General features: G+C 40.3%; 1 protein-coding gene across 2 annotated transcripts in view; it reads left to right on the forward strand.

Moving 5' to 3' along the window:
• The window catches only part of il1rapl2 (interleukin 1 receptor accessory protein-like 2), a 976,263-nt gene extending 954,278 nt beyond the window's left edge, over positions 1 to 21,985 (forward strand). For both annotated transcript variants that reach the window (XM_048544046.2, XM_048544048.1), the window contains 2 exons: positions 3,638 to 3,808; positions 17,041 to 21,985. In XM_048544046.2, coding sequence (XP_048400003.1) covers positions 3,638 to 3,808; positions 17,041 to 17,744 — 875 coding nt within the window. In that variant the 3' untranslated portion in view covers positions 17,745 to 21,985. The remainder of the gene's footprint in view (positions 1 to 3,637; positions 3,809 to 17,040) is intronic.
• The last annotated feature ends 380 nt before the right edge of the window (positions 21,986 to 22,365 follow it).

Raw genomic sequence — 22,365 nt, forward strand, 5'->3', positions numbered from 1 at the left:
GGTTATGTGATTTATTTTTCAGATTGGGAGCTAGCGAACAGAATTGTTGAGTTGATGATTGCATTCACCCCATCGAAGTGTTTGAGATTTGCTTGGCATGCCAAAAGTTTATCGAGTCGAATAGCAGCAATGAATAAAGGAGTAAATCTCGTCAGGTAACTAAGTTTAAAGGCCGTTCTTAGAAACTTGATGGTTGGGTTATTAGAATACACAAACATAATAAGACATGAGGAAGGTGTAGCCTGAAATAAAAAGGGAAAGTTCTGGACAAAGTCAGCAGGTCTCACAGCATCTGTGGAGAGAGAAACAAGAGTTAATGTTTCGAGTCTGACATACCCCCTTCTTCGCTTTTATTTTAATTGAATGCCTATCCTTCTGCATTCACCAAGGAAATACCCAGCTTTCAAAAAGGTTTGTAAGGCATGTGGCTGAAAAGGCTATTAGCAGAGGCTATGTACAAGATTAAAAACTAATGCATCTACAAAGTTCTGACCCAAACAGACCATGAACAGGGACGACCCAGTAAAGACTATCTGAGTGCCCCACTAACAGAGTTTAGGTGAACTGAGCAACAAGTCAGTATGTGCTGTGTTACAGAGCAAGGAAAACAGAGTGGGCAATACATATTTGATCACTAACAACAAAAACAGAAATTGTTGGAACAGTTCTGAACGAGAGTCTCTGGACCCAAAACATTAATTCTGCTTTCTTTCCATAGATGCTGCTAGACCTGCTGAGTTTTTCAAGCAATTTCTGTCTTTGTTTCTGATTTCTAGCATCAGACTTCGTTAGTTTTTGTTTGTTACATATTTCACCGTGTTAGTTTTTTTTAGAAAGTATCTGTGTTATACTGTTAAAAGCTTTGACAAAAGTTCAAATAGTCTGTCACAGAATCAAAGAATTTTTGGGGGCACAGAATAGGATCATGTGGCCTTTTGTACTTGTACTTTTTTTTACCTCTTGCCAATCTCCTGCCTATCATTCCCATATCTCTGCACACCGTTTTATCCAGATTGTCATCCTTGAAGGCCTCACACAAAGCTGTCTCCTCAAAATCTCCAAACAGAGTAAATCCGTCCTCAGAACACTAGTGACTGTTTGCTATTGGCTAACATTGACAATAACCAAGCAAATTCTTTAAAAAAAATGCGCCTACAGGCAGGTCAAGCCATTGTCAAAACTTAGAAAAGTAAAACTTTCCGTATTTAGTGATACACCAGTTCCAAGCGTAGGGTCAATAATTCTGCAGTGCAGGTAAAGTCGACCTACTCAGATACATTATTGATACTGTTAGACTAATGTGCCATGACCTTACGCTAGTCAGAATCAGCCAAACGTTACAGACACAATGAAAACATTAGAAGACTATTCAAGAAAAGTTGCAGAAGTGAATGTGAAGGACGAATAGAACACTTCACTTTCCTATACATTAGCGGAACTCAAAGCTCAGCGTGCTACATTGGACAGACAAATGAAAGATCGAGAGAAAAAGACTGAGCTATTACATTAGGATCAATCCACACTTGAGAATACCACCTCTAAGATAATGAATTCTTCACAGAAAATGTCATTTAGCTCACAGAGTCGTAGGACAAGCTGAAAGAGAAAGAACGGAAGCAGGATGAAGTGCAAGCTCTAAGCCATCAATCCAATGAAAATGTCACCTGTTTACAGAAAGATCTAGAGCACCTTACATGTAAAACAGATCAGACTCAGGTGCAGCAGCTACAGAAATGCCAGCTTGAGCTCAGAACATTACTAAAGAAAATAACAGACCTGTAAAAACCACTGGAGATACACAGCACACACAGGGAGCTGCCACTCACTCATACGACAATTCTTGCACACGTAAGTGCCAACACTAATGTTGCAGGAAAGGAGCTCAAACATGACATTGAGGAAGACCAACAACCACTGAAGTTGCAAGTGAAGGAGGCCCAGGCTTCAGAGAAAACAAAAAGAAAAAAGATATTAAATTAAGTTTTGAAGGAGAAAATGTACTACACTAACTGAAAAATAAACCTTTGATACCAATTAGAAGAAGCCAGAGTGAAAATCCAGAAGTTTCAAAATGAACAGTAAGGTCCTCAAGAGCAAAGCAACAATGCTAAGAAGATTTAAACCAAAGGAGCCTGAAGAATGAGATCAATGGAATAACATTTGGCTCAGGGTAAGGAAATTCTGAGATTGCAACTGCAGTCCAGGGAAGAAAAACCTGAGCATTCTTGAAAGGCAGAGAATATTATTGATGATTGTGACAATCAATGACACGTCCTGAAAAAGTCATTACCACAAGATCTGGACATTTCAGCAAGTTACATATACATAACAGAAACACTGGGCCATTTGTTATTGTGAGTAGTTAAACTTTTTAGGGTGGGATGGAAGTGTTCTATGCGTTCTTTAACTTCAAGACAGCTCATTGTTAATGATACAACTTGCTGTGTGTACACTATGATGAAAGCATGGGATTTAATATATCATTCATCTTTGAATCCAAAATCTAAGAAGTGATATTTATTTATAAATATCGATATCAATTTTACGTGTTTTGATCACAAACTAGCAGCATTGGAGAGTATTAGTTGCTTTTGTGAAGGTTTTATAAAAAAAAAAGGTAAAATAGTCCTTCTGGAACCATGACCTATTCCAGAAGATGTCATAAGAAAAGCGACTGTCCCTAGAATATTTTTGAAAAATTGTTGGTTTATGCCTTGGGGTTTACGATAGAAAGTAGAAATTTAAAAAGTCATTAGACTGCTTTTAGATTAGAATAATCAAGAATTGATTTTTAGCTTTAGATTTAGAAATCTCAGATATTTAAAGCTTTTAGACCAGTTTTGGAGGAGACCTGATTGGTGTCAAAAGCAAGTATAGATTCTAGCATAGAAAGAAGAATAAGAGAAAGTGCAGAGAAAGCCATTACCTTGGGATAAATATTTACCAGATCTAGCTTGCTTGATTAGAAATTCTTTGACCAATATTCCTTTACTGTCATTGGGTCAAGATCCTGAACTTCCCTTCTAACATCACTTGGGCATACTTGCACCAATGGACTGCAGTGTTTCAAGGAGACAGCTCAAAATCACCTCCTCCAGGGAAATTGGGGAAAGGGGAAGAGATGGCCAAGCTAGTGGTGCCCACATTCTGTCAATTTTTTTTAAAGGTTACTCTAATGCTGAACTTCAAATAATTAAATATCCCATTCAGCTATTGATATGCTTATCTTAGTCCAACCCCATGTGACTAAGGGTTACATGCAATGTGTGATTGACTGTTGCAGAATTTAGTCTACTTTGCTAGAAGCCACAGAGTTTTGTTTTAGCTGAGCATGCACAAACCCAAGCAATCAAAAAGAAACTCATTCACAATGACATCTGTTCAAAGCAAAACATTGTCTTTACCTGATGCAGTTGACAGACCCAATTTGGGCATGGTTGAACTGCCATGGGCTTTTGTTTATCGAGAATAATGATAAAATTTTGCTTAACACCAGTCATGTGTTTCAATCTATCACAGTTAAATTATTTCTGCCATGCCTTCCAGATTTAACATTGAAAGAGTGCGTTGGTACATTAAGAGAGTTTTCACCTGGCAGTCATTTTAAGAGTGTTTTTGATTTCCTTTTTCATTCCAGAAAATAAAGAATATGATGCATATCTGTCATATACCAAAATTGACCCTGCATCACTCACCCAGGAAAACAGGGAAGAAGAGCAATTTGCTTTGGAAATATTGCCAGATGTCTTGGAGAAGCACTATGGATACAAACTATTCATTCCTGACAGGGATCTAATGCCGAGTGGAAGTAAGTAAACCATACTTATTAATGTTTTTGAGTGTTCCTAATACAATATGGGAAACTCTGCAGGTTATTTCATGTGTTGGAATATAAAGGCATAATTTTTTTCCACTTCCCACCATCAATTATATTATCAGAGTGCATTACTAGGGTAAACACAAACTGACAATTAATGAAAGAATGAAGGAAGAAAGGGGGACATCGTCACGCACTACCTTGTGAACAGAGTTAATTAAATTTAATGAGATTTAGCTTTCAGAGTGGGAAAGAGCTTGGCAGGAGAATTTATCATATGTTTTCAGATTAAAGTAAAGCACTCTAAGAAAGTGGATGGGCAGGGCTAAGTATTTACCTCTTTAGGAGTCCTTGGGGGTGATTTACATGCACGAGACAAGGTGTTCAAGGAGAGATGGGACATGTCATTCTCTCTGCATCATCTGACTTCACAAGGTTTAACAAATCAATTGATGTAAAACTTTGACCAATGCAGCTCAATACTGGAAGAGGTAGGAAATCAGTCTCCTAATTGCTGTCACAATCCAGAGCTGCAATTTTCATGTAGAAACATGCTTCACTTACTTCGTGGTGTCAGAGTAGGGAAGAAGACATATAGGATGCTCATTTTCATTAGCTAGGGCACAGAATGTAGGAGCGAAGAAGTCTTGTTACAACCGCAGTGATGCTAAAAGGCACGCACCTGCTCAAAGGCAACTAGGATGGGAAATAAGTGTTGGCTCAGCGAGCGACGCCCACGTCCATGAAGAAATAAATTAAAACACAGCAGTATATATATCTGGAATTAAAGGCAGTGTTTATTAACACCAGCAACTGCAGGCAACTATGTATGCATGCTCACTGTTTCCAAACACTAGCATTGAAATGTTGATATTGTGATATGACAGCGTGCATTACCACACATGTATGGGGAAGGAGAACATGTGATTTTGGACCAGGCTTCAGTGTAGGGGACAGGATCACAGGAGAGACCCCAGATCAGGTGAGAAGCGGGCCCAGAAGAGCGAGGGTCGACAAGGAGAGCCCAAAACCTGGAAGAGGTGACCCAAAGCGAGCCCAAGAGCTCGGAGGAATTCTCTCCGTCTGCCTGACTCTTGTGCTTCCTGCCACACTTACCCCACTCTCCCACTCACTCACCTCCTATCCCAGTCAGTCCAACTGTTCTCCCCAATCACAATCTCTCCAACCCACCCCCAACACCCCAGTTATGGCCACGTTCTTCCCAAAATCTGCATGTGCGTAATTTAAAGCAATGCATAGCTTCATGTGCAGAGTTAGCAAAAACAGCTGGAACTGGCCAGTGCAGTTATGGTGATCATTCAACTGTGACATTGTTGTAAAAGTCTCATCTGCCTTTCAGGAAAGGAATCTGCCATCTTTACCTGGTCTGGCCTTCATATGGTTCCAGAACCTCAGCAATATGGTTGATTCTTAACCACTCTTTGAACTGGTTTAGTAAGGTACCAGGCTGCACTGATTACCGTAAATCTCAGTGACTATTGATCCTTGACCCACTGGATTCCCAAATTGGCAGGGGTTCAACATGTTGTGGAATCTGACAATATACCACAGCACACAGTAGCAGGGCATGGAAAGACGTGCACCCAGAGGATTATTTATGCCTGTAGCTAGGGCAAAGGAGAAAGAGGTCATACACTGAAAATAGAATAACTGGCCTGCCCTCAGCCAGAAAAACCGTGATGGTCATTGTAATCATCTATGTTTCTCCATTAGCTGGATGACAGTGGGTGACATAGGAGAATCAGAGGTATCACTTTGCTCTTTTACAGGTGGCACATTTCCCTGGGGCAGTGCTCTGGAAATCAAGCCTGACTGTTGCAGAGCTGTCAGAAAGGTTAAAGGTGTTTAAAATAGGTACACCAAATTCCTCAACATACCTGATTTCCAGGTGCAGGTTGATAGAAATCAGGGACAAGGTTTCAATGGTTAACAAGCATTACCATCATTACAATTAATCAGACACTGGCAACAGGCAAAATTATTAGCCATCAGCCTTTCATACTACAAATTAAGGTGTTGCTCCTTTTAAGAATGCCCCTTTACACACATACACGCACACATGCATGCATGTGCGCGCGCGCACACACACACACACACACACATGCATGCACACACCTACATTAAAAATGAGTTTTAACTGCAGAGAACAGAGAAACAGCTCCTGTGTTGATGGGGATCAAAACATTTGTGTTGTATTGTGTTCCTCACCCCAAGCTGTTCAATTACCTAAGAGCCAATCAAACATGTTACCAGGTGAAAATCTGTTGTCATTGATAACTCGTCACTAGTCTATCACCAATCAATTTCTTATTGCCATCTGCATTTGTGCACAGAGTTTCTTGGCTCCAGTGCATCAGAAACTAATTTACTGCTTTTTGGAACAACTATTTACTTGATGCTTGCCAGGTGTGTCAGGTGACTTTCTTTTTAAAACATGCAGCAATCCTTTAAGGTATTGGATTTAAAACAGTGCTTATCCCATTTCAGCCCACCATTTTCAAAAGGACAAACAGAAAAGGCATGGTCTTTACAAGGTGGTAGCACAATCAGCCTGCATCTGGTCTGCCAACAGTGACATTGGAGAAAACAGCAAAATTTACTGAAAGCTGCCGTGCTAAATATTCTTTAACTGATCCTGGTTCTTTGCTGCACTGAAATGATGATGAAGTTAGCTAGTTATGTTCTGAATGGCTTTATCAAATTGCTACCTTCTGTGATTAGCTCAGTTAGCTACTGCAAGATACTTTACAGTATTACCTTTTCCAATATTAAAGTCCAACTGTAATTAATCCTTTACACCTGTAGTGGAGGATTTACTTGCTGCGGAACACTTACAGCTACATTCTTTTGAGGTACGATAATTGCACATTATTCCTGGCGTTTGCTACACCTTCCATTTTGTGAATTCCATTTTTTTGGCACCTTCCTCATGCCTCCTGCACATCAGGTGCAATGCTTCACATATTGTTTCATTGTTTGAAATTTATTGCTCCTTTATTAGTGAAACTGAAGGATCTCAAGCAACCTGTTGGCTGTTTATAGCTCAGTTAATCCCTACACATAGTGCAGTTATAAAGTTGTGGAATAACGCAGCAGAAAAGGAGATGCTTAAGCTCTTGATGCCTGTGCTGGCTTTCTCGAACAGCAATTCGCTCCCCCACTTCTATGACGGTGGAAGAGCAAATTTCTCTGAGAGAGCCAGCACAGACATCAAGGGCCGATATTTGTCTCGTCTTTCAAATACTTGTCCAATTCCCTTTTGAAAATTACTGTTGGATACATTTCCACTAGCTATTCAGGGAGACCATTCCAAATTCAATCTCACATTGAGTAAAAATGATGTGTAATGATTCCTTGTTTTAGGAAAGGGTAGGAAGAATGACAGAAAGAAACAACTTTATGGAGTTGCTTCTCACCATGGGAAGCCCTGATGTATTTAACAATAATGAGTGACTTTTAAAATGTGGTTGCTATTGTTTTGTAGGCAAATATGACAGCTGGTTTGGACATAGCAAGCTCCTAGAACTGCATACTATAAAATATGGAAATATGTAGTGTACTTAAGAGAGGCTGATGTTTGTGTGTATTATTTGCATTCATTTAGTTCAACCTGCATTTTTTGACATAGCTACTACAAAAATTGTACTCCCCACCTGTACAGTTATCATCTGGATTTGGGAATCTTTCAGCAATACAGTTCAATAGGTGTTGTCAACTTCATGTGTCATATAACACTGAAAGTTTAATTATAATGCAATGTGGTATGCTGTTAAATCTGTTAGTATAATGATTGATGAGAGGATTTAATTCTTAAAAATGACTGCTGGTGAAACACAGCCTGCATCAAAAGGCACTGTTTCTGCTGCCTTCCAATCACTGTCCCACTTTCAATCTCTCACTGCCATGCTTGTGACCTCGTTTTCCATCCATCTGACAAACCTGCTCACTGCCCTAGTCCAATCCTTCTCTGCCTCACTTCTCCTGAGGCCCTAATCATCTCACTCATGGCAAGCGAAGAGGTAAAAGTGAGCCAGCCAACAAGGCAGTGAGGCATTGAGAGCAAGGTTAGATACTGCTGCTTTGAAGTGGGATTCGAGAGTTAGGATACTTCCCAACTTGCTATCTCCTGATACCCACAATCTGTATATCTGCAGTGTAGGGTTGAAGATGGGCTGGAGTTGAGGCTGCCACCTCCTGGAGTAGGGTATGGCATTGGGGGTGAACAGAGGTAGCCAGACACGAAGGCAGGCAAGTCAGAAAGCCCTGTTTCAAATCAATGCCTGTGTCCAATGTAACCTCACTCTCACCCTATGTTCCCACCTTACAAACCTCCCAAAATGCCAAATCCCTCTGTTCGCCCGTATTCTCTCCGTAACACCTCCATGCCTGTCCATCTTTATTTGCACTAACCCATCTCAATATCTCCATACACTCCATGCACACTCACCTAGCTCCATTGTGTACCAAACTCTAGAGAGCTGTGACAAATTTGGTGAAGCTTTGAGATTCTAATAATGCTGCTAAGTTAACCAAACAATCATTCAAAATCCATAATCTTATTAAGTGGTCATAAAACAATCAAATACATTAAAAAGTTCCTTTCCCTTTACAATTATATTTGTTGAAAGGAATCCATTTGTCAGTTTTGGATGCTAGTCAAGCAGGTATTACCAAGGTCCTATTGAATGACCTATCAACAGCCTCTGCTGAACTGAATACATTCATAAGGTTCGATACTCTGCCAAGCAGCATAAATTGACAATCTTTTGTACAAATATGCAACAAAATCTCCAGAGCCTTTGAAGTAATTAAAATTGTCCAGTGATCTTTGCATGCTTTAAAATGGGGCAACAATTCTTGAGCTATTGAACAATGCAGAAGATTAAATCACAAGCAACGATTGAGAGTCAAATCTGAATATCAGTCTTATCCAATAGAGAAGTGCAATTTATCTATTGGATAATGTACTCTCATGCATCTGACACCTTTCCTCACCAACAATACCAGTCAGTTTAGTGGTCACTTACATTTTTAAGAATTAAAACCTATCATCAATCACTATACTAATAGATTAAACAGCATGCTACATTGCATTATAAATAAACTTATATGACACATGAACTTGACAGCACCTATTGAACTGTATTGCAAAAAAGGTTCCCAACTCCAGATGAGCTTTCCCCCAGGGCTTGTGACACCTCTGAGCTGGCATGAACCATGTCTCCAGAAAAGGCTGCTCCAAGTTTCTCAAACCTGAGAAGGTTAAGATGTCCACCTTCGCAATGGAGCTAGCAACAGGAGGACTATTACGTGCAGACTTGCCACCCTCCTGCTTTTGCAAGTCATTAAAGATTTCCAGAAATAGCATTGAGATCAAGATTTCTGCATATGAGGCCTGCTCCTGTTTTCAATCGACCTGATGTGAGTTTGCCCACGCAGGAAGGGAGAAAGTCTGTTATGGTCTGGGCTTTCTGTGTAAAATGTTTACATTGTCTCTGTCAACATTGTTGTTCAGTTGGAGGGTCTATGTAATACTCCTAATCCATTTCAGAAAGTGAGTTATTTTGATGTGTCTTTCCTTTTCCTGGCAGTGTTTTTTACTTGTTTACATACTTTTTATAAGACTGCTGCAAATAATCAAACCCTTTACTGTGAGCCATCTTGAGAGTGCAAACACACATCTCATTACTCTGAGATAAAAGCCCTCTAATGAGCTGTCTGTCCTCCTTTTTATTCCACATCTCAATCTATTTTTCACAGTAAAATTGTTTCTGCAGGTTTACATCCTTTATATGGACTGCCGAAGCAGCTTTGTAATGGTAGCAGCTCTTCTGTAAGATCCACCAAACAAGTGGAGGACACTCGAAAGTCATGCATCAATAGTGATTTCCAATGTCATTACTGGTGCTGATGTCTTAAAGCCTTAGTTCAGTCTCCAATGGAATTGACATTAACACAGTGAATAAGCTGTGTGCTGAGTTGCAGTACTTCACAGCACATCATTTCCAAAGAACTTGAAAATTCTTTTGGACATTTATAAATAAAGAATGAATGACATTTTGACACAGAAACATTGCATCCCAGCTGGATGCCTATGATTAAAATGACTAAAATCCATACTCCATCAGAATTATTAATCACAGCAATCTGAAATTTTGACTGTTTTTTTTGCTTTTAACTTTCCTTTTGAAATAATCACTATCTGCTTCATCTATCTTTTAGGCTGTAATTTTTTAAACATACATCACTACAGAGCTGTGTGATTCATTATTCTGAAGATGATATAGTTCGTTCATGCTTGCATTTAACTTCTACTGATTACAGCTGACAAATGGTTCTGCCTTAAGAAGCTTAAAAGTCCATTTTAATGGTTTAGCCACTGCCCATATATCTGTCTGTCTAATTCTCTTCAAAGCAATAAAGACACGTAGTTCTGATATTTTATATGTTCTCAATATTCAACTACTAAAAATTATTTTAGGGGCCATTCATGCCTGATCAATGCATAAATATAAAATGGTTTTCTCGGTAACACACTTCCCTTTGAGTCTAAATCCTAGTGTAGAATTTGCTACCACAGAAAGCAGCCAAGGCCAGAGCATTGCATGATTTCAGTAAAGAATTGGAAATAGTACTTGGCATGAAAGGGATCAAAAGGCATGGTGAAAAGCAAGGGTCGGCTATTGAGTTGAATGATCAGCCAAGGTCAAAGAGCTAACTGGCTTTACTCATGCTCGTACTTTCTGTGTTTTTTTAATGTTTCTACTTCTGAGAGTTGTGTAAATAAACCAGGCTGTTAAAGCAGTACAAAACTGACAAACTGCTGGACTGTGAAATGAGATATTAATTCAAGGCACCACCTAGCCCCTTAGTTGGAAATTTATGACCTCAAGATTTCATTCAAGGGAGTACGATAGCATTCTCCCTAGTTCCGCCAGTGCTTATCCAGATATTTCAACAGTCAGTACACTTCCTGCTATATAAATACAAATCCTTTTTATGTTTGCAGTGCATTCCTCCCTCTCTTTCAACAGCACTTCTCACCTTGGCATCACCAGCAGGCAGTAATCTTACCTCAAGGACGTAGCCTACAGTGTAGAGCAGTGTCCAGATTTTTGTGCCTTTAATTAATCACTCTGTAAGTTTGCATCCTTTGGTGACTTATCAGAAGAATGCAAAGAATTTTCCAGCAGGGAAAAATAAATTACCTGGGTTCCCTCTTGTAACACTTCCAGACAGGGGTTTTGTTCTATAGACAGAGAACCAGGAGCACAATACATACAATCCTTTTTGTATAAATATTTGTGTGAGGGCTGACACAGGGAAACACAGAAGATTGTGAATTACCAAAACATTTGCTTAAAAATAAAAAAGGAAATATGACCAGCCAGTTGGCTTCAGCTGTGGCTTGAGCCTATTGAACCCATTTTGTATTTCTGTATTCATTTGGGAATACAGAACATTTTTTGTCAAATTTTTTCATCTTATGCTCATCAGGATAACTTACAAGAATACCAAACAAGGGGAAAATCAATATTCATTATGTATAAGAGGAGATTGCTGATTGATTGACAAATTGTTAGAGGTGTTGTAATGAGGACAATAGAAGTTAATGATGATTGGCTGTTAACTACCACTTTGTTTTTAGATTTCAGACCAGCAATTTAAATCTGATTAGTCAGTTTATAGCCTTGAGAAATTAATCAGTGAGAGGCTGTCACTTACTTTGTTCTGTTGAAAAGCTACAGTACATTCATACATCTGTGCATTAATATGTGTGGTTCCTCCTAACTTGCCCCCAATCTGATGTGCCACAATGTCTGCTGGTTATTCAGCAAGTATTTATTTAATACTTCAACCATTTACTTGATTCCATATCCAAACCTCTCTTTTAGAATCAAAGAATACCTACAGTGCTAATAAAGGCCATTTAGCCCATTGTGTATGCACCAACCCTTTGAAGAACATCCCACTCAGACCCACCCTCCATCTTATCCCCATAAGCCCACATTTAACATGGCCAATCCACCCAATCTACACATCTTTGGACTGTGAGATGAAACCAGAGCATCCCGATCGGAAATGGCCATGTAGCCAAGCCATAGCTTTTAGGGAAATGAAGAAACATCTGTTATCCTCGAAGGTGTTGGCATACTATGATCCCGAGCAAGATCTGGTATTGATATGCAATGACTTCCCATACAGCACTGAGATAGTATTAGCCCATAAGTGGCCCAATGGAGAGGAATGTCCAAAGTCATATGCATCCAGGACTTTGTCTAATGCAGAGATGATGCGGACTTGCTGGTGTTGGACTGGGGTGAGCGAGGTCAGAGATCACACGGCACCAGGTTATAGTTCAACAGGTTGATTTAAAAACACAAGCTTTCGGAGCCCCACTCTTTCTTCAGGTGTTAGTGAGAGGGATATTATCGGACACAGAATTTATCAGTAAAAAAATCAAAGGTTCACACCATTGATGAGGATGTACTAAACAAACTCATGCTGCTATTAAATCTTTAATCAGCTAGAAGATTTAAATTGATTAATATGTATTTTGACTAATATGTGCATATTAATTCATTAAAACCTTCTGACTGATTTGAGATTCACCAGCAGAGTGGGTTTGTTTAGCACATCCTCATCAATGGTGTGAACCTTTGAACTTTTACTTATAAATTCTGCGTCCGATACTACCCCTTTCACTAACACCTGAAGAAGGAGCAAGGCTCCGAAAGTTTGTGTTTTTAAATAAACCAGTTGGACTATAATCTGGTGTGGTGTGATTTCTGGGCTAATGCAGAGGCTAAATATGTCCAGATAGAGAAGGAAGGTTGGTGGTCATGTTTGTAGTCAGGAAGTTCCATCAATATCTTGCGGATGTACGTTTATAATAATAACAGACCGCAAACCCCTGCGAAGTTTACTTGTGCAAGATAAAGCAGTGGTACCCTTAGTTTCAGGCCAAATTCAGTGCAGGGCTCTAATTCTAAGTGTGTATAATTACAAGTTGGAACACTATCTGGAGGTCAAATAGCAAATGCAGATGCATTGAGCTGCCTTGCACTGGCATATACACCACCAGTGTACTGCCACTGGAAGAGCTCGTAATGCTTTTAAATTTTCTGGTCCTGCTTCCAGTCTCCGCTAACAATAGCAGATTTTGGACACAGAAAGGTTTGGTCCTAGCAAAACTGAAACACTGGTGGGAATGGAAGAATTAATAGGGCTATCACAACCAGAACTGAAATCCTCTTGAACCCAGAGACACCAGATCACAATGGAGGATGGCATATTATTGTGGGGAGCAACAGTGATTGTCCTGAGCAAAGGTCACCATCATATACCAGCTGATTTCCACCAGGGTCAGCCAGGGGTTTCCAAAACAAAGATACTGGTGAGAAGTTATGCCCGGTGACCAGGATTGGATACAGACTTAGCTGTGATGGTGGGGCGGCGCCCAGAGTGCCAACAAGGACAAATAGTTTTGCCAGCAGCTCCATCGCACTCGTGGGAATGGTCAGGTAAACCCTCAGTTACACATCAACAATGTAGGTCCTTACATGGACTTAATGTTCTTAGTCATTGTCGATGCTCACATCTACAAGTGGTTGGACGTGCATAGAGTTCATTTGTCAAACACGGGGACTCGATAGAATAATTGCGTGCATCTTTTGCTCTACATGGACTCTCAGGATAGTTGCTAATGGGTACCAGGCCATCATGTACCAGCAGGGAATTTGAGTATTGTCTAAAGTTGACTTGTATTCGACATATAAAGACAGCTCTATATCACCCATCACTCAATGGTCTGGCAGAAACAGCAGTCCAAATTTTGAAGGTAGGCTTAATGAAATAGACTACAGCATCACTAGATCCCAAACTGTCTCTGCTCCTATTTGATTAGAGGACTGCCTGTCACACAGGTGGAACCTCAGAAAATTTGTTAATGGAGAGAAGTCTCCACACCAGGTTAAATCTGATCTTCCTGCACCTTTGTGGGGCGAGGGTGAAACAGCATTAGAAATGCCAATGTCAGACACAAGACTCTGCTAAGTGAGAGAGACAGTTTGCTTCAGGGAACAAAGTTTGGAGTAGGAACCACTGGAATAGCCCTGCATGGATAAGAGGCAATATTGAAGTGAGGTCAGGTCCAATGACATGTAAAATTCGAGTGGGTGCAACAGTCCAGAATGAACACGTGGACCATATGAAAGCTGCAAGTTCATAAATGATGTTGGAGCAAAATGTGCCCAGACCCTCAACAGCCTTTCCAACTGTTCTGGAACCTGTGAGTTTTCCCTCTCTGTCAGGTGTCGAAGATACATTGAAAGAGCTGGACACAGTGGATGTTGCTGCCTTCACATCTTTGCTGTCAAAAAAGGAGAATGAATTTCATCTGAGATGCTCTGGGCACAAGAGGCGAGCTACCAGGCATTACACGCCACCCATACCGGAAGCAGAGTTGGAGGAATCTGACCCAATGCTAAAACACCCCGGAGAAGCTGCCAAAAAAAGAAATGGCCAATGTCCTCTTTCTCAGATTTGGAGAGTTTTGGTGATTGTTACAAGGTCAGCTAAGTGGAGCTTATCGAATGTTAGTTCCCTAATTGGGGCTGTTAACCCGGTCCAGTGAGGGAGCCCAAGCTGACAGATAAGAACAGCAGTGTCAGACATCCTGTTCACTCTGCGAGCTGGCTCTGAGGGAGATGGATCAGTGTCAAGGACTCTCCATGTGGCAATACAGGGTGACTTAGTGATGGGATATCAGATGTATGGAATTATTTCACCAGTATGTTCTTATAATCCTCTTAGCTTCTCTTATTTGCTATTTTCTCTCCCTTCCTCTGTATTCAGCACAGTATTAAATGTACTTTCCACCTGCTAGCAATCTTAAGCATAATTTTTTTCTTAATTTTCATTTCTAATTTTGTTTTTATCTCAGGAAGCTCCAGATTAGTTTGCTGTACCTTCCCCTTTGCAAGAAATATACCTTGACTGCTCTGAACAATCATGTATTCTGAGGTTTTTCAGCTTTTTTTGTTCATTGTCCTGCCAATCTTTGACTCCAGTCTATCCAGCCCAGCTCTGTTTTTGTCCTATCGAAGTTGTTAATTAGGCTTATTCTGACTTCTATATTATCCTTGTCCACCATCTTAAACCTTACTATACAATTATCATTGCCCCCAAATGTTCCCTGATACTTGACTTCCTTGGCCCACCTCATTCCCAGCAACCGGATATACCAGTGCCCCCTTTCTTGTTGAATTTGACACATACTGTTGTGGGAAATTCTCCTGAGCACAATCTTTAGAACACTTGTGCCTTGCTGCCATTAACAGACCACTATCCCAGGCTTTACTCGGTATAAAAATAAAAATACCCGAGTTATAAATACTCTATAATGCTTGGACCTCTCAGTAATTTCACTGCATATTTGTCCTTTTACATCTTTCCCATTAATTGATGGTTTGTGTTACCCATCTTGTTTCTTGGCTGTAGCCAAATTGATTTTATGTTCAAACTGTCTTGACAACTTCCTCTCCAATACTGCAACAAACAACTAATTCACCAGCTTTTCTCATTTTCTGACTTCCCTAACTTTCCTGAAAGCCCTGTCACCAAGATGTTTAACAGCCAATTCTGCCGCCAAGTCTCTATGATAGCCACAATGTCATATTTCCATGTGGCAAATTGTGCCGATAACTCAGCACATTATTTACAAACTTTATGCATTCACATTCATGCAATGGTACCCTGACTTAGAATGTTTAGAACTTTTTTTTTTTAATCCATCCAATTGCATTTATTAACTTACTACATTCCAGTGCCCTCCCTGTATTTTGTCCACCTTTGTATTTCTCTTTAATATTCTCACCTAGTTCCCACAGCCATGAAGAGCTAATCTAAACTCTGAATTGAGTTAGTTCAGGATACTCTAAATGTGCTAAAATATCAAATAACCAAAGCACTAATCAGAGGAAAGGTCTTATAACAACTTTCATAATGAGAGGTAAAGTATTTGGCAAACATATGGGACTGAAGACAGACATGTCACCAGGAGCAGATGGCTTTCATCCAAGGGTTTTACAGGAACTGATTGCAGAGATAAAGTGGAGGAACTGGTCAAAATGTTCCAGAACTCACTGGATTCTGAGAGTAGTCCATCGAATTGGAAAAGGGAGGGAGACAGAAAGAGGGAAACTATGGGCTGGGTAGCCTAACATCTGGGAAAAAGCTAGAGTTCCCTATGGCGCCTTCAAGTAATCACAGATTGTATAAACATTTAACAAATCAGCTCTCCATCCCAACACATCTTCCAGGTGAAACACCATTTGACATGTACTTTTCATTTAACCTAGTCTACGAGATTCACTGCTCACAATGTGATTTCCTTTAAACAGATGAGACCAATCGCAGACTGGATGACTGCTGTGTGGATCACATCCTCTCTATTATTAGTAATGACCCAGACCATCCAGTTGTTTGCCAGTGCAGTAAACCATCTTGATCCCATGCTAATGTTTCTGTCTGGAGCCTGCTACAATGTTCAAACAAAGCACAGCATAAGCTGAAGAAACAACACCTCATTTTGCCTGACTATATGATGACTGTTCTGCATTTACGTTACATTTGCACCACCTCCCCACTCTCGTCAACAGCATTTTATGGTTTGTGTATTGTCTACTTCACTTTGACCAAAGAGGACCCATTTTCTTCATTCACACCTTAATTTACCCTCATCTTACATCTCCACATCTCTTTCGCCACAACAGACAAACCCTTTGTCTTTTGCCTGGAGGTAGGTTCAATGGAAGCATTCAACAGGGTATTGGATGACGATGTGAATTGAAGCGATGTGTGAGGGTCTGGGAAAACTATAGGAGATTAGCAGAGGTGAATAAAACCAAGGGGGGGGTTGGGCGGGCACAATGGGCCAAGTCACTTCCACTTACACCGTAACAATTCTGAGATTCTGTTTCCAGATCACCAACATGCTTTTGGTGGTTTGTGAGATAACACGGTCCCTAGCGCGTCAAAACAATGCGCAAAATGGGGTTGACTCTTAACTGGTCTCGGGGCAATTAGGGATGGGCAATAAATGCTGCCCGGCCAGCGATGCTCTCATCCCGTGAATGAATTTGAAAAAAAAATGATTTGATCCTTTCTTTAATGCCAATCTTCTCTTTCTCAACCTGCAGCCTACATCGAAGATTTAACAAGGTCCGTTGATCAAAGTCGGAGACTGATAATCGTGTTGACGCCGGACTACGTTTTAAGGCGTGGGTGGAGCATTTTTCAGCTGGAAAACAGGCTGCATAACATGCTGGCGACCGGAGAAATCAAGGTTATTTTGATCGAATGCCCCGAAGTAGAAGGAATAATTAACTACCATGAAATTGAAGCCTTAAAAGACACTATAAAACTTTTATCTGTCATCAAGTGGTGTGGCCCAAAATGTAACAAACTTAATTCCAAGTTCTGGAAGAAGATTCAGTATGAGATGCCCATCAAGAAAAAGGAACCAGTTGCTCGAGGCCAGATTCTAGATGCAGGTGAACAGGGTATTTTTGGAGAACTGCAGACTGTCTCAACTGTTTCGATGGCAGCAAACTCTGCCACAGTCACATCCTCCCAACCAGAGGTCCCGCCAAACTTTCACAAAGCAGATCATATGCAATTGAGGCACTACTGCCGAACTTATGAGTATGACATTTCGCCCACTGCAGTGCCCATTACCTCGATAAGCAATCAACACACTTACTGCAATATTCCAATGACCCTCATCAACGGACAGGCACCACAGATCATTATCACTAGAGACCCGTCCCTTCGGGACTGTCCAGTTAGCAACGAGCGTCTGCCAATGTCACGAGAGATTGGCATCACAAGTGATATCTGGTAGGGATTTGGGCAATATCCCCACTTCCTTCTGCATTTTGATCCAAGCTGTGTAAACGCTTGCAAAAAAAAATAAGCAAAAGAACACCAATCTAAAACTAACTCACAAGCCACAGAGAGTCTGCTGTGTTGCAATATTGTAGAACATCTTTTAGACATTGTACATGTCAGCTTGTATATTTTAAGGAGTCTGTCAGCACTTGTTATAGAATGGCTTTGACCTTCTTCTGCCCAAACTTGCCAAATCGGAATCAAATATTTGTTGTTTTGAATAGGCTACTCTGTCTTTGAAATAAGCAGAATGGCTGCATTTCTATTAAGTGAAATTTGGAACTCTCTCCTTGGTCAGGCTATGAGGTCGATTGTACATTTCAAATTTGAGATTGATGCTTTTTTTTTCATTAGGCCTGGGTTATGGAGCCAAGATGGATAGATGGATACAGATCAGTCATGATCTAACTGAATAGCAGGACAGGCTCAAGAGGCTGAATGGCCTCCTCCTGTTGCCGTGTTCCCTGTCATTCAGTGTCCACTGGACATACGTTGTTAGAAAAGTGACCACACCAGAAATTCACTTCCGTTTTGCATTCAGCCAAGCATATGCTTCACAGATGGTGAGAAAATGCTGATTTCAATGGGAAAGGCCTTGCTTATGATGCATGCAAGGACTTCGATCTGCTGTGAACTCTGACCAGAATCAAAAGAAAAATGCAGATAAGTCACAAACCTGGAATTTGTTGAGACAAGGAACTGTTGAGATGAGCAGTGATTAAATATAGTCCACAGGAATCAGCTGCTTTTGGAACTGGCAGCCTCTTATAGCCAGACTGAGATCCCTTGCACAAGTACCAGATGATTTCCACCAAATGTTCTATGTCCTGCTTTCTCCTGGGCTTGCTTTCATTCACCATGGAGTGAGGTTAACAGCCTGGTAATCTCAGCACTCAGCAGTTAACTCACTACACTTTGAGAGGCAAGGATTGGTATAGTTTGTGATTTTCTTTCTTTTCTGATTTAACTTCATTATTGCCAGTAAGCTTTAGCATGGTGTTAGTATTCTTTTATTTGCCATAAAAGATAAACTCCATGCTGCTCCTCGACATTGAAAGTAAAAATGAGGGTGGTCAGATGTAAAAGAATGTGTCTGCACTGGGAATGTAATATTGATAGTTCACATTTGTGGAATAAAATGTGATTTTTGTAGGCACATCAACAGACAACCTGTTATGAAGTGTATTCATACTTGCAAGAAATCTATTTGTGTTGTATCAATAACTTTGTTTTTAAAAAATAAGCACATTGAATGCAAAGAAATTTCCCCCCTCACTGCAAAATGCAACGTTTAGTTCAAGTCAGTGATACATCCACATAATTATACTTAGGCCAGTGAGTTTGGACCAGTGATCTTTTGAACTTCTTCATGTGTTACATCAAGGAAATGACTAGCAGAGCTACTGACGGGAGATGAGTTAATTTATATGTAATGAGAGATGACTGCATCTTGATCAATTTATCTATTGTCTTAGAGAAGGCCCAGTTTTAAAATAATGCATGTTTCAAACTTTTAACAGGATTTTACAGCTGGGTTGCACAGTGGGTTGATGAATAAGTTTGGCCACCAGTTGGCCAGAGGTACCTATTTAGAGAACTCCATAGTCATAATGTCTACTGCTACGATAACATGCAGGCTGTGAAGGTAAGATGCAACTGCTGCCTGCCCTGTGAAGTAAAATTTGGTTGTTTAAAGCTCGCACGAGAAAACATTTTAATTCATCGGGATGTGGGCATCACTGACAAGGTCAACATTTTTGCCATCCTTGGGAAGGTGGTGGTGAGCTGAGTGACAAACTTATTATATTACTGCAGCTTCTGAACATAAGAACAAACAGACCAGCTAATGAACACCTTTTTAGAACACATTTATTCCTGGGGTTAGACATAAGGTAAGTGTGTTTTGAAAATTTCCTTTCAGTTCCTACGTTTGGTCAAATGGATGTTAATAAAATATGGCTTTCCCTTGAAATCAACATTGTTAGAAATGTATAAACAAAGGAAGTCTTGCATTTATTTTGTGCCTTTTATAACCTTGGCATGTCCAAAAACACTTTACAAATCCTGAAGGACGTTAGAGGTGCAATCAGTGTATTGATATAGGTAATGTACACGCATCAATCTCTCAGAAACAGCAATGAGATGGCAGCCCATTCGACTAATTTTGTCATGACGATTAAGGGCTAAATATTTCCCAAGATATCAAGGACAATTCCTCTGTTCTTTTTCAAAATAGTGCTATGAATTTTCTACGTCCATCTGAGAGGGAAAGTGGGGTCTCACCTGAAAGACAGTACCGTTGATAGTACAGCACTTCCATAGTATAGCACTGGTGCATGTAAACTCACATCTAAGCATAGTTTGTTCACACTACCACAGATACAAACAAATATTTGGCCTGTTCGGAATTTGTTTTTGAACTCACCTTACATGCACAGATACTGCACTTTTGTGGAAGACCTGGCCCTTCAATGGATTTGTGCTATACACATGGGTTGAATGAGCGATCTAAGACCTCAGAGATTCACAAAGTTTGGTATCCTCCTCTTAACTATTTCTTGACCGTCCAGAGTGTTGCAAGAAGCCAGAAAGACATCTTGACATGTCACTGTGTGTGTTCAATTCAGGGACAATGTGTGAGAACCAAGAACTTTAACAACTGGTAATTAGAAACCATGGATGATTTTATTGCCCACCCAACAGTGGCAGGGAAGATGATGAAATAATGTATAGTTTGGCAGCAGAGTGACACCGGCCCCCCTTCCCACATCTTCTGTCATCAATAAAGATTTGGGCTAGATGGTAAATGTACCAGCTTCACAACCCTCCTGTAATTGAAGCCCTGAAATGGTCAATTAATGACCACTTAAGGGCCTCCACTAACCATCAGCTTTCCTGGAAGGCCCTACATTCTTGAGGGGAAACCAGAGGAGCCCGCTTACCAGTTCCAGGGGCATGAATAGAGGGCAGAGGGGCGGCTGTTGAAACTCATCTGCCCCGCCCTTGCGTCCGAATCCCACTCCTCCCAAACAAAAAGCACTCACCTTCTCGGTCTTCGCAGCAGTACACCCAAGACTCCCATGGAGTTAGTGCATTCTCAGTGGCTGCCCACCTCTGATTGGCAAGCAGCTGTAGACTGGATAAGATTTCTGTGCTAAGGCACCTGATAGGATGAGTAACTCAGCCAACAGCATAAAAATGCTCATTTGATCTTGCGGGGTTTTTTTTAGCTGGTCGGGTGGCTGGGGTTTAAAGTTAAAGATGTTTGTCTTTGCACTTCATGCAAAAAGTATTAAATCTCAACCCATATGTTTGCTTTAAGTTTCACAATAAATGTCTGCACCATTCTCCAAACTGAGCATTTTATGTACCTCACTGAGTTTTAACAATTTGTTCCATGAATAAAACAAATATAAATATTTATCTTGACAGGACTTTACCCACGTGCAGGTCATGAGGAGATGGTAAGTTAGTGGTAATATCACTGGTCTAGAAATCCGTAAATTCAGGCTAATATCCTAGGGAAGTGGGTTTGATTCCTATCATGGTAGATGGTGAAATTTGAAATGTAAGAATTTGTAATTGAATGTAACTATGTGATTATTAAAAATCTGGTTCACTAACCCCCTTTATGGAAAAAGAATTCTTTACCTTGTTTGGCTCACTCGCATCTCCAGACCCCTCAGTATTGTGGCCAACTCTGAACTTGCCTCTCAAATAGCCCTTTCGGAAAGCTATTCAATTAAAGGGGCAATTAGGGACTGGAAATAAAAGCAGGCCCAGCCAGCAACACCAACATCCAGTGAACAAATTATTTAAAAATTATGCTTCAGCGCTATCCATTTTACAACTAATGAATGGTAGGACTAAATCATAACTTTGCAACAATCATTGCATTTTTTTAACATGAATTTGTTTTAGATTAAAATTGGTGACTGTAAATCTGCTGACTCTTGCTGTGACAGACACCTTTTATTTTCACAAATAAAGTCAATGTCTGATGAATGTTGGGTAAGTCAGGGTTAACCAAAGAGAACTGCTTTCATTATATGCATTCAGAAAGGTTCATTTCCATTGCTTTAACTCGTGGAGGATTCGGATCACTTTGAAGTGTACATCACAGCAACAGGAATAATCACAATCTGCTACTCCTTGCTCAAATAATATTTCAAGCAGTATAGCACCACTTATTCAACTGAGAAGCATTCTGCCAAGACTCTGAACCCCGCCCCCCCGCCCCCAATAAACAGGTCCAGCATTTTTTTTGTCACCACATTTCAGGTACCTTTTAAATGCTGTTGAATCTCAGCAGTTAATTGCAGGAAAATTGCGAGTAAATGTTCCCATTAAGATTTTCAGTGGCTCTAAGCCCAGAGGCTGACTTTATTCTCAAGTCAATTTTTTTGCAGCAAAGGGAGTGGAGATGTGTTGAGTGTCAATCTGGAATTTGGGGTGGGGAATATATTATTTGGGCAAGTAATTGTTCTGCAGATCAACCCCATCGCTTTTAGACTGCTGTTCTTGGTTGTAATTTGTTGCAACTCGAATTCTTTTTTTTTATTCAATCAATAAAT

The sequence above is a fragment of the Stegostoma tigrinum genome, chromosome 15, assembly GCF_030684315.1.
Source record: "Stegostoma tigrinum isolate sSteTig4 chromosome 15, sSteTig4.hap1, whole genome shotgun sequence".
Lineage (NCBI taxonomy): Eukaryota > Metazoa > Chordata > Chondrichthyes > Orectolobiformes > Stegostomatidae > Stegostoma > Stegostoma tigrinum.